General features: G+C 36.5%; 1 protein-coding gene across 3 annotated transcripts in view; it reads right to left on the bottom strand.

The window, feature by feature from the left end:
• The window catches only part of Pde10a (phosphodiesterase 10A), a 289,793-nt gene that overhangs the window by 161,284 nt on the left and 109,304 nt on the right, over positions 1–19,205 (bottom strand). For 2 of the 3 annotated variants that reach the window (XM_047559021.1, XM_047559022.1), the window contains one exon: positions 2,678–2,806. In XM_047559021.1, the coding sequence (XP_047414977.1) occupies positions 2,678–2,806 (129 nt within the window). The remainder of the gene's footprint in view (positions 1–2,677; positions 2,807–19,205) is intronic. The other variant, XM_047559023.1, reaches the window with a different exon arrangement.

Genomic DNA, 19,205 nt, shown 5'->3' with positions numbered 1-19,205 from the left:
CTTTCATTTGATTATAAATTTGAATTTTCATACATGATCTTTATTTAAGAAGAATATACCTCTACACAATTTTCTACTCCTGCATATGAGGCTGATTTATCAATTCTTACAAAATAAAAATAAAATGTTTATTATCAATGAAGTATAAAGCATTGCATGAATTACTTATTCCAGCACACAATGATCTTTCCTTTCTTTTCTTTTTCTGGATGATACAGAATGAAATCATCTGGACAGGCCTATCTTATGTTCAACAGCTTCAGTTCACCCATAGAGGGGGATATAACTGAGAAAATGTAAAACCAAATAAATGATTTCAGTTACACGTTGCTATACTTAATAATCATTTAACCCCTCAGTACATGTATTAAATAGTTTGAAGTATGATTTGATGGGAAAGAAAGACAGAAAATAGGAAGTGACACATTTAAATATTTACAAAAAATTATGAGTTAACTTTCATATTAACACTAAAGCAGTAAGTAAACATTTAATTTTCTAAGTCCTGGCCTCAATTTCATATTCACATATATTATGTATTCCTGCACAACATTATTGTCACTCGTTGAGGAGCAAGTTGAAATTTGCAGCTTTATGATGTGTCTTTGGCAAAGTTCAGTCACATTTTGAAAGTGCCAAACATCTCCAACTGTTTGCAACCTGTCTGAGGCTTGCAAGTAGTGGAAATATGCTGTGTCAAGCTTTGTCTTGATATTAAAGGCTATGATTGTTTTGAGAAGAAAATGCCTGTCTCTTATTTCCATTTCTCTTGCTCCCTTTCAATCCACACATATATGCATATACACGCACATGTGCACATGCACACACACACACACACACTCTCTCACATATACTCAAATACACTTACTTTTAAAACTCTTCACATTTCAGTATGAAAGCCCAAAAATTTATGAGAATTACAAAACATTATCTGTGCTTGTACCACCATAACAGTATTTTTGTACTTAAACTATAGCGTCTTTGATATACTAACAAAATTTCTAAAATAAATGTTATTTTTTGTTTTTAATGTAGAAGTTATTCTGATAAACAAAATTGTAAAGAATTAATTGCCACTTCAAGATCAACATTCATAAAAATGAGAAGCCAAGTTTGGCCAAAAATGAATACATTTAGTACCAATGCAAAAATTAAACTACAATTTTAAATAAAATATATTAATATTTATTCAATTTCAGGAGAATTGATTTGACCTCACATTCCCTCAGAACCTGTATTTTTTTTTCATAAATAGCCTGATTTCTACATAGTCTCTATGTTAAAAAGAGATACATTTTAAGAGCTCAGTGACAGAGCATTTGCCTATTATGCATGAGGCCCTGGCAGCAATACCTGGTACTGCAAAGAAAATTTTTAAAATAAAATTTTTAAATGCATTTTACAGACTAAGAGAACAACATACAAAAGGAACCCTCCTGTAGAAATCTTTGCATAAATTAAAAAGTACAATGCATTTGAAATCCCAGGAATCCAAAACTTAAAATAGTGCCTCTCTTTTACTCTCTCCTCTATAGTTTAGATCTAAAAGTTGTTTTACTACTGAAAGTTACATAAGGACAAATGTTCTGTTGGGAGTTTATTACCTGTGAAAGAAAAGTAAAACACCAATTCTTCTTTTCCAACTCTGCACATACAAAACGTAAGACTTTTTTTATGAAATGTAGTAATATGAATATGCCTATGAATAAGCATAAATATTTTTCTAATCATTATTAGTATTTGCTATGGTTTGAATATGGGTAATGTTCCCTAAAAGTCCATGTGTTAAAGGCTTGGTCCCCACGGTAGTGGTGTTGGGTGTCACTCAGAACCTTTAAGAGATGGGGCCGATGGGTGGGTTCTTATATCACTGGGGGCAGGCCCTTGAGGGGACAGTGGGACCCCAGTCTACTCCTCTAGGGGAGGGTGTCTGTCTATCTCTCTCTCTCTCTCTGTCTCTCTCAATCTCTCTCTCTCTCTCTCTCTCTCTCTCTCTGTCTCTCTCTCTCTCTGTCTCTCTCTGTCTGTCTCTCTCTCTCTCTCTCTCTACTTCCTGGGTCATGATGGCAGCAGTTGGCTACTGCACATACTCTCTTGCCACAGTCACTGGTGCCCTCAACAGAGGCCCAAAGCTAGAGGCCTACCTGCTCTTGCATTAGAACCTCCAGAACTATGAGCTAAATAAAACTTTTCTCTTTATAAAATAATTACCTCAGATATTTCATTGTAGTAACTCCAAGCTAAGTAACCGAACAGCGAGTAAATAAAATAAATAGTAATATTGACGTCTGCATTTTTCTATCTTGGTAGAATTCTCAAGAATTATGTGCCAAAATTTTTCCAAAGTCAGGAATCAAGCTTTTCCTATTCATTTCTCCTCTTTCTAACTTTATCTTTTTAAACAGAATAAAATACTAATATGAGTCTACATCTTGCTTTCTGGAATGTAGTAAATGCTTGTTCCTGTGCTATAAGGAGCTAGAAAAAGTTGTTTAAAATTAACCCACACTCAGGGGCTGGGGTTGTGGCTCAGTGGTAGAGCGCTTGCCTGGCATGTGTGAGGCACTGAGTTCGATTCTCAGCACTATATACAAATAAATAAAATAAAGGTCCATTGACAACTACAAAAATATTTTTAAAAAAAATTAACCCACACTCAGTCTGAATGAGATCTTACCTTCTATTTTGTTATTTTTCCTCTTCAGCCATTTTTCTACAGTCTCTGCACTGACACTTTCAGACACAAACTCATCTAATACCTGGGGGTGAAGAGAAAGATACGCCTTCACTTTTTCATCTGTCAAACCTGTAAAAGAATTGAAAAGAATAAAATTGACCTATACGACATCTTAATATTCACAAAATAGTACATGACATTATGCTAAGATCCAGTAACCTCTAATCTATCAGAGAAAGGGCTGGAAAGCATTGGAATGGGGAGTCTTTGCTTAATGGGTGGAGAGCTTCTGTGTGGTATTAAAGCCAAGCTTTGGAAGTATATGGGTGATGAGTGCACAGAACTGTGAATAAAATTAATATCACTGAACTGTACACTTGAAATGATTAAAACAACATTTCTATGATATATATATATATATTTACCACATTTAAAAATTTATATTATATATATATTTACCACATTAAAAATAGTACAAGGGAATCTTAAATTAGAACTTTAGTGGTTTTACATGACAAATATTACATCATGTTACACAGCTGTTTTCCGACATAAGTTCTGGTGCTCTCTATGAACCAATGTTGTGCTCTAATGTGGTATACTAAGCCTTAAAATAGATATGGCTTTTTTTTTTTTTCAGTGAACAGTTACTGTAGATTCAATATGCAAATTCAGTGAAACTCTTGCAATAGAAGCAAAGAGGAGAACCCAGCACTGGGCCAATACAGGTGCTAAGAAAAGTTCAGTGACTACATTCTATCTCTTAGTGCCTTTCAACACAAATTTCTTCATTTTTCTCTGGAGCACTAAACTCAGTGGTACAACCAGCATTCAGTTCGGAATTCTGACATTTGTTCATTGATATTCTATGTACAGAGTCAATTTCATTGAAATAATTTTCACAGTCACAGGTAACAGCTGAATATACATAAGATTTTCAAACAAAATACTTATATGAATAATTATTCTTAGTAAGGATAATTATTTTTTAATACTGCAACTTCTCTGTGAATTACTTCAATAAATTACTGTCCTTAGGGATGTTTAGGTGAAAAAGGAAATGGAAAACTGTACTTCAAGACAGAAAAGAAGGAAAGGAAGCATAACTTGATGACTCTAGAGAGTAGGCTGTATGTTTTCCCAAACAGATAAAGCACAGAATTCATATGTGTTAATTAATTCTGCTGGAAACTAAAGTCACAACTGTTAGGATTCTGTAACAGAATGGTATAACTGAGAAAGCAAAGGATGTCTTTCAGTGCAATCAGTAGCTAGTTTCCACACCCACACCCACCCTCCACACACACACTGTACTAGAGGAAAGAAAAACATGACCCATCCATGTTCTACCCAGGGCAAAAGAGCACTGATGGTGTAAAATTCAGTTTGAGAAATTTTACAAGATGCTCAGGACAAGAGAGTCATTGCATAAGAGTGTGCTTGGCTGGTGAAGCAAGTTGTGTGCCTAGATGCAAAAGGCACAGCAGGCTGAAACAATCTGGTAACCCACCCCACCTTCAAGAAAACAATGTAAATTTCATACTGTTCTTGACTATGTCCGCCACAGTTGAACATATTCCACACCTGACTCCTTGAAACCTTCCTCTGCCACATTCATGGCACATTACCTTAGTTCTTACCCTAACATTGTAATTGACCTTGATTTCTGCTTTCTACTCAACAGTCCATGAGGATGACAACAAAATGTGTGCCGGGGTCTTCCTTCCGTCTCCTGTGCTTGTGTACTCTCTTATCAACTCAAGACGGAACACCTTGGTCAAAACTAAATGAATCATCTTCCCACTTCTTCCCAAAGAGATTTAACTCTCAATTACCCTTTTTCTGTTCCTTGTACTTCCCAATTTCCCAGAAATCTGGGCTGGAAGTTTCATTGTAACTGACACATCTCTCCTTGTCATCTTGTTTCATCTCAATGCATTATCATTCATGTCCTAATTGTCAAGTTACAAATCAGATTAAAGACTTGCATCCAAAACATACAAAGAACTCTAAAAACTCAAAACAAGAAGAAAACAAACAGCACAATTTAAAAATGAGCCAAAAGTCTAAACAGACAACTCATCAAAGAAAATAAATACATGACAAACAAACATACAAAAAGATACTCCTCTGCCATTAGTGGAAGTTAAAAATAAGATTCTACTACAGACGTATTACAATGGCTAAAGTTCAAAAAACTGAGTAGTAACTGTCGCATGGACATAGAGCAACAATTCTCATCTGCTGCTGATAAGAAGACAAAATGGTACAATTACTTTAGAAAACTATTTGGAAATTCCTCACTAAGTTAAATATAGTCTTTTCTGTGTTCCCTAACAATCACACAATACCTGATCATACTAGGCATTTATTCAACTGATATAAAGACTCATAGCCACATGAAAACCTGTTTGAAAATGTTAATGGACAGCTTTATTCATAATCAACTAAATCCAGAAGCATCCAAGCTGTCTTCTAATAAGAAACTACATGGGCAAATGGTGGTATATCTATATAACTGTGAGTAGGTAATAAAAAAGAAATCAAGAAACAAGTCATGAAATGACATGGATGGGTCTTAAATGCATATTGCTAAAAGGACAAAATCCAGGTGTAACAGTCTACATATTATATAATTGCAATTACACAACATTCTAAAAAAGGCTAAACTATAGAGATAGTAAAACAATCAGTATTTACAAAGGTTCAAGAAGAAGGGGAAAAGGCAAAATGGATGTAACAGGAATATTTTAGGATGATAAAAATATTCTGTATGGTACTATAATGGTGAATATAAGACACTAAACCATTTCTCAAAACCCATAAAACTTTATAACACAAAGAATAAACTATAATATGCACAAACTTTTAAAATCACTCCAAGATCAAAGACAGAAAACAAACCTTACAAAAAAAATATTTAAAGGTATTACAAATGTAGGAAACAATCTCACTGAAGGGGATAGAAGGGATAAGGTGTTGATCTACCTAACTTTGGGAATGCGAGTAGTCTGTAAGACCAAATGCGAAAAACAAAACAAAACAAAACAAAACAAAACAAAAAAACCCATACACAAGCTCTGTGCTCTAGTTGAAAAAGCTGTTAGCCCATGGGGGTATAGTTTAACAATTCTGACACTATACATACCAGAATTGGAGGAGAAATTGACATTGATCCACATGGTAATAGGTTTGGAGATATCAATATAAAATCACAGTGACTTCACAGATGGCTACATATAAGATTATATTGGTAGATATACACATATATATGCAATTAACAAACATAAAAACTTTGTCTTATTATATTAATAGAGAGCCTGGAGGTAACAATATCTCAGTATCAAGCAGAACATGCAGTCCACAGATCTTAGTCTCTAATTCAGGAGGAGTATCCCTTATTCAAAATGCTCAGAACCAGAAGTATTTTTGAATTTCAAATTTTTTCAGATTTTGAAATATTTTCATATATATAATAAGATATATTGTGATAAAACCCAATTCAAAACATAAAATTCATTTATGTTTCTATTACACCTCATATATACACAAAGTAATGTTCTACTGTATTTTAGCATGCCTGTATTTTAACTGCATCCTGTTATATGAGGTTAAGTGGGATTTTTGACTTGTGATTTCAGATCAGAGTCAAAAAGCTTCAGCTTACACCTGATTTTAGGACAGGAAGATAAACTATGTAAGATAAACTTGAGCAGCCAAAGATTAAAAATCTGTTACCATAACAATTATTATTCTGACAAAGAAGATCTATAAATCCTGAAGCATTTATTGTTCCTAATTATTATTTCTGAATATCTACAAAAATTCTTTTTAAGAATAAATATCAAATCAGAGACTAAAGAACTATTGTTTTTAATCACTCTGAGGATAAATTTAAATAACTAAAAGATACACTGTTGGAAAAAGGATAAGCAGTAGTTTTCAAGTCTTAACTATTGCGACTATGGAGAAGAATCCTTCTCTATTGTATCAAAGAAGCAGTCAGAACCCATGACAAGTACAGCATGCCTTCCTTTCCCATGGTGACACCTGCACCCTGGTCCCCAAACTTCCATTCCACAGGCTCTTACACTACCTTCACCCAGGTCTTCCTGACCTTATGAAAACTCTTGCCTCCCAAAGTAGGTGTCATATCCTCAAGCCCTCTGGTCCCATGCCCTGTCATAGAAAAGGGGAGAAAGTTAAATTCCCATTATCTCACTAGAGCCAAATTCAGCTGGATTACAATTAACCTTATGTTTTAAATCTAAGGGATACATGACCAATAATCTTTCTCTGACTTATCACACACAATACTCTCAATTTTATAATTCCCTCTGTTTAGTCCAGGTATGAGCAGTAAGTAAAATCATTTTCAGCTTTTTAAAGTCAAAATCCAATTCTACAGTAGATTTTTTTAAATTTCATGCAGTCATATATTATACCATAGTAGTTCAGCTGTCAAAACACAGCTTGAACTATGAGTGGCTGAAATGCAGGTTCGCTGAGGAGTGGGTGAAGGAGTATAAAGGTCTAATTTGATACAAGAGTCTTGAGGGGCATTATTACTGCTTAATTTGAATGTTATTAAGTAAAACTGGTTAATAAAGTTTGGTTTATTTGTTTTTGCTTTGTTTTTGTCATGTATGAAACCCAGGGATCAAAACAAGTATTGCTACTTTAGGAAACCAGATAACAGTGCAACTTCAAATAGATGTTTAGGAAAAAAATCTATAGCTATAAAGGGCTCCCTCCAAGATGGCACAGCTCCTGTATTTGGTTTCCAGTGAGAAGAGACCCAGGGACTTGAAACTCTTGGCAGCCTAAGAAATCCTCATAGGCTCTACAAACTTCAGAGCTGAATGCACATGCAGATTTACTTTTAAATTTTATTAGTTTCAAGAGAGTTCAAAATGTATAACAGAAGAAGTAAATTTTCTTAGTATATATTGCAAGATAAATGATTTTAGCACATTAACACAAAATTTGTCAAACAAAAATACCGTGTGCCATACTAAGCAATTCTGAACTGTCACGTTGCTTAACAGCAGTGTTCTTACTAATCTGTATGTATGTACACATATGCATTCTCCTAAATGACATGTAATTGTTATTCTAGGCACACACTATATATTCATCCATATAAACCTTCCATTATTCAGAAGCTAATGAAGATTATAAGAGGAAAAACTTTTAAATCAATGGTTTGCCTTTAGAATTCTCAAATCCAACTTTTTACATGTTCTTCTCCTTTGTGAATATTTACTTCCCTGTCATCTATACTCAAACTATTTAAGCTCCTTCCCTATCAAAAAGATATAACAGCTAACAGCATTTGTTATTAACAAATAACTTTTAATAGTTGGACTTAGTGTAGTATTTTCTACATATATAAAAGATACTATGTTATACACATCACATGCATCAACTCAGAGAAGCCACAAAGCATTACGCATCTAGCACACAGTAAACGCTCAACAAACATTTGACAAAACCTGAATTATAGTCTCAGGTATAAAATATGAAAAAGAAGCAGAGTCACTATGTAATTGAATTAGTTTTCTACTGGCCACAAGAGCAACAATCAGGATTGGAACAAAGATTCAAGCCCAGGAGTTCTCCTCATAAACCCAAACAGCCTATTGTTTTTCCCCAGTTTCTCTTGCCTGAGATTATCATACTTGATGACTTTTCTATTAGTGTTACCTTCAATTTGGAAATGTACTTTATACTTTATACCTCATATTATAAATTTAAAAATTCGACTGCTAAATCTTAGGCTTTGGTAAGTTAGACAGAAAGAAATTTTCTGCAGAAAACTCCCTGAACTTACTGGTTGTAAAAATAAATCTAATTTAGGACAGAAAGGAGGAGTCAACAGAAGTGACGCCACTCTCCCAGGCTTGCTTTGTCTCTGCCTCTCCCCCCATGGTCTCACACTCCACCTGAGGACCCTGCACTACCCGCACATTCCACACCGGAGGCCTTGCTGCACTGCGGCTGCACTGGACACGGCGGCCACGTGTCAGGTCACTCATCACCGGCTGAAGTCGCCTATGTACTGGGCAGGCACCAATAAATCTTCAGCCTCTCCAATTAAACTACACACTTCATGAGGGCAAGACTGATCTGTCTCATTCTCCACACAGCACAGGCCTGGAACTGTGCAGAAAGGAACTAACCTAGCAGCCTGAGAGTCCTTTCTGTCGAAAGGCTCTTCCCTGGCTGGCCCTCTCTGCTAGTCCATGGCTAACTAAAGGCACTGTGCAAACAATGTGGCCTATCCACACCTCCTTTTCTACTGAAAGTCGGAAACTGCGGAACCTGTCCACATGACCAGCCCCCAAATAAAAGCCTGACTATGCTTTCCTGTAATGACACTTCACACAAGCTGGTGGAGGAGTCAAGCACAGCTTAGGGACTCTACTAAGAACCCCTGGAAGTCCGTGCCGGCTCTCCCCTGGACTTCTGCCAGTGTGCCTCTTCCCTCTGCTGACCATACTTTTATCCTTTTACTGTGATAAATCTTAATCATGAAAACAACTATATGCCAAGCCCTGTGAGTCCTAGAAAACTACCAAACTTCGGGGTAATTCTGGGGGCCCCCCAACACAGGGACTATCATCATTAAGTGGATTAATCAATGAGCAAGTCTTTGTTTGTCTCTTGTGATTTCAGAGAAGATTGGGAAGGGGTGGTCAGGATATGTTTGCTTCTACAAGATCACAAATATACTCATCAGCAATCCCAGGTCCTAACAGATTCTCTAAACCTGCATGTAACACTACACCAATTCTGCAAATATGTTCCTATGTATTATACAGCACCCTTTATATGAAAGCACTCTTTATATGGCTGATTGGCATAGTGGTGCACACCTGTAATCCGAGCAATTTAGGAGGCTCATACAGGAGGATCTCAAGTTCAAGGCCAGCCTCAGCAATCTACCAAGAACCTGTCTCAAATAAAAATAAAAAGGGCTGGGGCATGGGACATAGCTCAGTAGTAGAGTACATCTGGGTTAAATTCCCAGTAAAACACACACACACACACACACACACACACACACACACACAGTTTATGACCATAAGGATTTATATAGAAGTTCCTTCTAACCACTCATCAGATAAGGGAAGAGATTAATAGGTGCTAAATTTCATTTGGGGGGGGGGGTTGTATTTAAAACAGCAAAGTCTTTTGTATGCAATGAATGAAGATTTTCACATGACAGATATAAATGGTTGTATCATTAAAATGACTCTAAAGTTGTAACAGAAGTGAATTAATAAGATGCTTCTTTAGATTTTGTTAACCATAAACACTGATACCATTATTTTTAACCAAAGAGGAAAAACAGGAAGCAAAATAAATATAAATGCTTTATTATAATTATCCTTGCCTCCCATTTGTACATACATCACCTGAATAATATCCTTCCAACCAGGTATATTCCCTGAATGGAGGTGTGCCTATAATCTAAAAAGCAGACATTTACTAAGCCTTGGTTTAATGTATTGGCAGTATTCTGACCTAACTAGTCAATAATCCCGTGTGATTTAGCCTTAGGGGCACCTTGGCTGAGAAGACATTGTTTCCAACATTCATAACTTAAATTTATCAGAAGGTAAGTCCCAAACTGATCCATTTCTAAACCAAAGTGAAATTAACTGTTTTCCCAGCCAAGGACATCAATGGACTTTTTCTTTTTAACAGAGAAATATAACTATCAAACCTGAGCTGCTCAAAGTTATATAAAGATGAAAATAATCATTTTCAAGTACAACTATTAGAAATAAGCTTACAATCACCACAATTGACCATTTCTGTGACTCACAGCTGCACCTCCACAGTGAAGTCCACAACAGGGACAGACATGCAGGTGCAGGCATGCCATGTTCAGTATTCCCATTTCTTCAGTTCAAATCCACAGTGACCTGGTGGGAGACCCAGGGCTCTGAGTCACGCATACTCAAATCCTTGATAAGGCCAAGCAGCTCTCTAAGCTTAATTGCCCTCATATACAAAACATGAGTCTAATAATAGAACTACTCCATAGGATTATAATGCATGCAAAGATCTGATGAATGAGTAATTATTTCAATAATACTCACCATCTTCACCAAAATAGTGAGCACATTTATATCAAGAAATATGAGATTTAAGGTTGAGAGAAACGCCATTCAGTTAGAAAACATGCTACAATTTAAATGTCATATGACTTTCAAACCTATTATTTGCCCACTTTTAGGAACAGTTCATTTATTTATGTTTCAGAATAGTTAACACTTCAGATACATCCATGAGTGCTTAAGGTGATACTTGTCAAATCCAGAAACTGCTAGCTAATCACCATGTTAATTAGAATGGGTACCTCAAACTCACCTCAGAGAAACCAAAGTGGAGGCCAGGCATGGCAGCACATGTCTATAATCTCAGCTACTCCAGAGGCTGAGGCAGGAGGATTGCCAAGTTCAAGGCCAGCCTCAGCAACTCAGAGAAACCCTTTCCCAAAATAAAAGTATAAAAAGGGCTGTGCAGCTCAGTGGCTGAGTACACCTGGGTCCAATCCCCAGTATCCCCAGTACTGTCAAAAAACAAAAACAAAAAAATAAAAAAGAGCAGGACCACACAGGGACAGGTATCCAAAACTAGCTCCAACCAATTAGCTATGAAGATAGCTAAAGGAATATAGAGTCAAAATCAAGTATGGGGGGACAAACCTGCAGGTGAATCTACAAGCAAACCTGAGGGCTATTCTCAGACAAATTCATTAAAGAAAAGTAACAGGAAAGGGAAAAAACAAGGGGTAAAAAGGGAAGTAAACCAACCAAGTCCAAGACTGTTGCCTTGAAGACAGCTGGGATGAACAAAGCTCCCTTTCAGAAGAGGCAACACAGTTCAAATGACTCTCGAGCTGGGACAGTCAATACAGAGCAAAAAAACAAGAAGTCAGGATATTGTAAACAGGTAGAATATATGTTAGCGTGACATGATCCACATAGTCTCCAATTAGCCAAATGATTAAGATCAACTCTGGTCACCTAAAAGTGACAGTGATTTCTCAAATGTTGGACAGCAGCCATGAAATGCAAATAAGCCTCATGCTAAGTAAATACGCTCTGTCCCTTAGCCACAACACATACCATGGACGGGTGGAAAAATATTTCAGCTACCAAAGGACAAGAACAACCATGCCTGGAAATCTAGAATCAACTCCCACATTTCAAATAACAACAGGAATTTAAAGTCTGTCACTGTCCACTGGAATTTTCAGTGAAGCACTTGATCAGTGTTTAAAAAAAAAATTCTGATAAATGCTCCCATGAAATAAAACAGAGTCATATACGTTGATTTAAGGACACGTTAAAATATTTTAGAGAGGAAAGAAAACACGTTTCATGTGATGTAATTCAATCTTGTGGGGATAAAAGAATGAAGAGACAAATCCCCCCAAAAGGGACTGATATAATATATGGACAGACTCATAATAACTTCCATAGTCACTGTTTCAGAAATGGATTTAGGTAAGAAAAAAGAATAGCGCCTTTAATTTCTTATGTCCATTTAATATCCTGACAAAATAATTTAAGCATCACATTTACATTTTTATTTACTTAAAGTTTCAAAATATGCCCTAAAAGTAAAAATATATGAGTCCCAAATGTTAGGCATTTCTATAAACCAAATCATTTTACCTGTCAAAAGAGATTTTTAAAAACTGTAACTGACAGATTTGAAAAAAATCAAAATATATGTAAGTCTTCTCAGAATAAGCCAAAGTCATATTTTTCCTTTACTAAAAACATATCTTCTTTATAAATTCATCCAAAAATGTTATTTTCCAGACTTCTTCTATAATAAAATGTTACAATTTATACTTCTCAAATTCAAAGTAATCCATTTAAAATATTATTGACGTCAATCTATATATCAGGCATTATATTGTGTTTTAAGATGAATCAGAAAAATAAAGGAAATGAAGATGACTAAAGATGAAAAATTTGCAACCATGTTCCACGGTTGATAGGGACACATCAACAGAACAAAGTATAGCTCACATGACTAATTCTGAATGTTGAAAATCTTTTATTCACTCAGTAAATGCCTACTGAGTGCCTACTATGAACCAAGAATAAACTGATGCTCAATAACATAACAACCCTATCCTCATACTTTAAAAATTCTCTCAATGCATGGCAACCCTAGCCAACAGGAACTGGCAACACTTAAAGACAATGATGGAGAAGGATATGTCCAAAGAGACTACCTGGACTCTAGCTTGAGTAGTGACCAGACAGTGACAATAGACAGGATACAAAATGTAGAAGGTAGGAAAGGATTCATGGAAACGAGAGTGACTTTGGTTTGGGATCTGCTGAACTACAGTTGCCTATGGGACATCTGCATGGTAATTTAAAGTAAAATGTAGGATTTTAAATTTGGAACTCAAAAGAAGAAAATAGGAGTTAGGAGGGATATACTTAGAAGTCATTCATATTGATTTTTTTAAAAACTGAAGATGTACAAATGGATGAGATCTCCCAGGAATTCTGCCTTGCATCCAATATGGCAAAGGAAATGTTAACTCCCACCATTGTTCTGTACTACTTTTTTTAAAAATCATGAAAGAAAATTAAACTATATATTGTCCCAGGAGGAAGTCATCCTAGAAATTCAAAACAAGCATGAGTATGTCTTCTCAACTGAGTTGTTCAGTAAGCCTTTCAAATCAATCCCCTGTTTATAAACATCATCAAGTTTAAAAACCACAGATACAATAAAGCAGATCAGCCTCTTGTGGGAGGCAGACTTGTAAAACAGCTCCCTAAGACTTCTCCTGGTTTCTGTACCCTGCATAATGCTTAAAACTAAGGTTTTACTCCCCTGATAGGATATCCTGTCCTTCAAAATGGTCTTATGGTACAGAGATTATCCAACTGGGCCTGATTTAAATCACAGAGCACTTTAAGAACAAAGAGTTTTCTCCTGCTTATAAAAAAGAAGTCTGAGATTTGTGGTATAAGAAAGATTTGAAGAGCCTTTGATGGCTTGAAGATGGAGAGTCACATGCCAAGAAATACAGCAAAGCCCTGGGAGTTGAAGAGAGACCCCAGTGACAGCTTGCAGGTAAACAGAGACCTCAGTCTTTAACCCGAATTCTGCCAAGGAGGAATGAGTTTGGAAGCAGAGTTTTACCCAGAGCTTCCCGATGAGAACTATGTACGGTCAACACCTTAATTTTAGTCTTAAAACTAGTCACATGGGATCAGACTGTTGTTCTATACAACAATGAGACAATAAATGGGTGATATTTTAAGTCACTAAATTTGTGGTGTTTTGTTATGAAGCAGCAGAAAACAAATGAAACTTTCCCTATTGGGTTTTATTGTTGATCCAGTTAATAAAAACCTAATAAACTATGTTACTCTTAACCAGTTTAGCAGAAAAGTTTGCCAACAGATATCCAAGGTAAAAAAAAAAAATGGTTGCATGGATGCACAACTCATGAAGTGACATCTCCCAGCTCCACCCGGCCATTACACATTAGTGCCCAAGCATGGAATGATGCAGTAACCACAGCATGGGAGGCAGCAGGTGCATGATTCCCAGGGAACACACTGAGTACTTGGGAAAGTACTGGGAGGCTGCATCCCACTCGTGTAACACCCCACAGACCACAAGCAGGTTGTCCAGAAGAGACGCAGATGCATGTTAAGAATTCAGTCCCATGACGCACACAAGGAAAAGACATTCAGCTCCAAGAGCAGAAAGCAGAGATCCTCAATATAAGCATCTTAAATTGTTTCAATTTGTGCTACAATATTTTTTTTAAGTATTTTCAACTTGCTTAAATTTTAAACATCAATGGATGGCAAAGTATGAGCAGATAATGTAAATTTAAACTTTAAAAGGATAAAATGTTAGAACACCTAAGTGAGTGATAATAAGTAATTAAGTGATAGTAAGATCAAAGGCTCAGTTAGCAGACACAGGAGGTACAGAGAAGGTAAACCCCAGGGAGGATGACTTGAGATCAGGCAGTCAACAATATCACTGAAAATCAGTACTTTTTTAAAAAGCGTGTGGTTTTAGTAGTGAATTATCACAAATATTTTAGAAGAAAATAATACCAATCTACACAAAGTTTTTCCAAACATCGAGAACATTTCCCAATTCATGTCATGAGGCCAGTTATACGTGATGCCAAAGACCAGTATCTCTCATGAGTATAGAACAGAAGTGCTAACCAAATATTAACAAATCAAATGCAGCAACACATAAAAAGAAGGACAACCACAAGGTGCTTAGCTCAGGGATGCAAGGTTTGTTGAACACCTGAGAATCATTTAACAGAATATGATATGTTAATATATCAAAGTACAAAAACCCTATGATCATCTAAATAGATGCAGAAAAAGTTAGAAGACAAAATACAGTATCTACTCATACTGCTTGTTTCATCTACTCATGAAACAAACTCTCAGCAAAATAGAGACAGAAGGAACTTTCTGATCCAAAGAAAGTACAGTTATGAAAAATTCCAGCAAACATCATACCTCACAGTGAAAAACTAATGCTTTCCTCCTAAGACTAGAGACAAGGCAAAGTTGTTTGCTTTCACTACTTCCATTTAACATTTTACTAAAAGTTCTAACAAGTTCAAGAATGCAAGAAAAAGTATCTCAGAAAGAAAAAGTATAAGTCTTTATTTGCAAATAAATATACATTATCTTGCAGGTAGAAAATCCTTAAGAATCTACAAATAAAATAAAAGAGAACAAATAACAAGGTCACGGGATACAAATAAATAAGAATCAATTCCTTTTTATAACTACTAAATAATGAAAAATAAACTTAGAATATGTAGAAATAATGACATACTAATGTAGAAAAAATGAACATAAAATATGTAGATACAACTTGAACCAAGTGTAAGACTAATACAATGAAAACTATAAATACAAATTAAAGAACAGTTAAATGAAGACATATATCATGAAGTGGACTACAAGACTCAGGACTATTGAAATGGTCAGAATGTTTATTCTCCCTAGTTGATCTACAGATTCAATATAGCGCCTACTGGTTTTCTGGTAGAAATCAATTATCTGTTCCAAAAATATATATGGATTCAAACGACCTAGAATAGTCAAAACAATTCTAAAAATGAATTTTTAGAAGAAGAAACATATCTGAGTGAAGTTATCTTATTATATCTAATGAGAAAATTAATCAAAAATAAAAATGTCCCCCAAGTTATAATGGACTTCCATCCCAGTAAACTATCCTAGGTTGATAAGACAAAAATGCATTTAATACACCTGCCTACCAATATCATAGCTTAGCAACACATATGTGGTACTGGTTATTTATCCTTGTAATGCATATCCTTGTGACTGTGCAACCAACAGGGATTGTACAGCTAGCTCACAATCATTGCCAAGCATCACAAGATCATTATACTGCCTGGGAAAAGAAATTCAAACTTTGATATAGTTTCCACTGAATACGTATCATTTTTGCACCACTGTAAAGTTGAAAATGGTAAGCTGAATCACTGTATGTCAGGGACTATTTGCTCTTACAGTATGCCATTCTACCCAGAATTATTTAATCCATGCATTTCTAAAGTAAACCTTGTCCAAAACCTTCTCCTTTATATTCTCCCTCATCTTTGTACATGAAAACCACATTATCTTATTTGTTCAGGCCAAAATCTTCGAGTCAGCCACAGGACTCCACCTTCTGAATCTCTGGGTCTTGTTTGGCTTAAATTCAGAGTCTGATTACTGGACACCAAATTCTGGCCACATTCTATTTACCTGCACTATTTCAGTAGTTCTGAATGCTAAATGGTTTCACTAGTACTACCTTTGACCCGCCCACTTCCTTTTATTTTCTATAAAGCCACAGAGTGATGCTGTGAAAACATGAGTCATAGCATGATATCCTCTGACCCAGTCTTTTAAGGTTTCCCACATCCAACGGAGTAATAGTCCATCAACCACATAACCTTGGCGGCCACAGGAAGTGACCTGCACATGTCTGCCCTCACTTCCCTTCCTTCCCTCCTCCTCATTTTACTGCAGCCACACAGACAGACATACCAAAAGCACTGACTCAGGGAACTTGCATTTGGATTCTTTACCTGGGAAACCCTTGCCCCAGGTGTCCCAATGGCCCACTTTCTTGTACCCTTCAGGTCTTAACTGGCTAACTATTATTTCCTCAGTGATGCCTCTCTGGTCACCTTTTCTGAATTTGTCAATTGACTTTGTTTTGAAAAAAAAAGAAAAGAACTTTTCTCCCCCTTATTTTCTTCCTTTAGTGTGCCGTAGTCACGCCTTCTTCTCAGAGGATACATTCTAAGGTGTTTTCTGGAGCCACGGATCTTGCTGACCTCTACGTGTACAGTGTTTTCTCCTATACATACATACCTATGATAAAGCTGAATTTACAAAAAGGCACAGAAGGAGACTAAATATAATAACTACAAATAAAATTTATAACAATATACCATAATAGAAGTTATTTAGATGTATTATTATATATTTCTATAATTTTCCATTTAGTACTTTCAGACCTATGTTGACAGAGGGAAAGTGAAACTGAGGAAAGGTGGAGCCATAGCTACAGAAACTATTGTATATTACTAATGTATCACTTTTGTTCGCATTTTTCCAATGTATTAATCCTAGCCTAGAGTAGTGCTTGGCATATAATCAATACCCAACAACTATTTGCTGGATCATGTATTGAAGTCTTTAATAACTTTTAATTAAAAATAAGTCAATTTTTACATAAATAAGCATATGGTTCACAGAATGGTTTGATTAAAATATAAAAAAGGCTTTGAAATTTGACCACAAAGCCTAAAAGGAAACATCAGAAAAGGGAAATAAGGACAAAAGAAAAGTATTTACTAATGTAAAAAGAGTAGCAAGCATTACGCCAGGGGTGGTGGCATCCCATGTAATCCCAGCAGCTTGGGAGGCTGAGGTACAAGGATTGAAAATTCATGGCCAGCCTCAGTAATTTACTAAGGCCCTATTCTCAAAATAAAATGTAAAAAGGGCTGGGGATGTGGCTCAGGAGATAAGCACCCCAGGATTTGGTACCAAAAAAATAATGCACCCTATTTTTTATGTTATACAAATTAAAGTATTTCAGGTATGTAAGAAGCAAAAAGGAAAGTCATGACACCTATCTTTAATTGTAAATTAAAATAACCAAATTTTTGTGGATTATCAAAATCTACATAAGCCTTTTATTCATAAGAAAACTACATCACAGCTGGGCACAGTGGCACACTCTTATAATCCCAGCAGCTCAAGAAGCTGAGGCAGGAGGGTTGTGACTTCAAAGCCAGCCTCAGCAACTTAGTGACACCCTGTCTCTAATCAAAAATACAGAAAGGGCTGACGATGTGGTTAAGTGCCCCTGAGTTGAATCACCAGTACCAAAGAAGAAAAGAAAACTACATCATAAATAAGGCGCACTGGCGCATGCCTGTAATCCCGCCAGTTCCTGAGGCTGAGACAGAAGGTTTGCAAATTCAAGGGCAGCCTCAGCAGTTTAAGACAAAAGTTGTCTCAAAATTAAATTAAAAATTTAAAGGGCTGGGTATGTAGCTCACTGGTAGAGTACCTTGAGTTCAATCTCCGACATCACACACAAAAAAAAAATTTAAATAAAGGAAACTAAAAAAATTTTATCAAGTCTGAAGAACTCTGGTGCTACAAAATTTGAAGAATATTATTTTAATAGTTGCATAACAGTAACGATGATTTATCAATTTCACCACTATCAAGTCATAGAAGATTAATCATATTAACTTCAATTCTCCAGAAAAATCTTCCACAATATACCAAGCCTGCTGGAAGTATTAAAATTAGATTTAGGAGGACAACCAAGAGGCCAGCACGAGGGAAGCTGCATTCCTTGTCATTCTGTGACTCGGGATTCAAGCAGTGGAAAGTTTCCCTGCCAGATGGCCGATGCTGCCCACCGATGCCCAGCTGTGTACCCCCCATTCATCTCCCTCAATCACTCCCCATCTGCTAGCACATCGCCTGCCTTTTGAGTGCAGATCACTCTGATCACCACCTATCGTCCGCCATTTGCCCATTTGCCCACCTCTTGCCTGCCTATCACCTGCCTTTCACATACCCACCACCCTTAGCCTGCAGACTGCCCACAGACTGCTGCTGCCTGGAAGTCCATTGTCACAGTATCCCCAGGTGTGGTTACACAGTTGCACCATCTTGGGATACCAGCCAGGGCCTGCCGCTGCCAATGCCGCCATTTCAGAATGTGACCACCTCAGTATAGGGACACCGGCCAGGGCCTGGAGATATACTGGGGTACCTACAGGTTTGGTTGCATCTGTGACCTTTCTGCTGAGTGTGCTGGTTGCCTCCATCTGGCTGCCTCTATGCAGGATCTGTACTTGGTGTGAGCACATGCCTGGTGGTCTCTCTACAAACTGGAATGGCATTGAGATCATGAGACTGCAGCAAGGCAGGGC

This window comes from Sciurus carolinensis, chromosome 7 (assembly GCF_902686445.1).
Source record: "Sciurus carolinensis chromosome 7, mSciCar1.2, whole genome shotgun sequence".
Taxonomy (NCBI): Eukaryota; Metazoa; Chordata; class Mammalia; order Rodentia; family Sciuridae; genus Sciurus; species Sciurus carolinensis.
The sequence above is the reverse complement of the archived record's forward strand: the minus strand, read 5'-3'. Positions and strand labels throughout refer to the sequence as shown.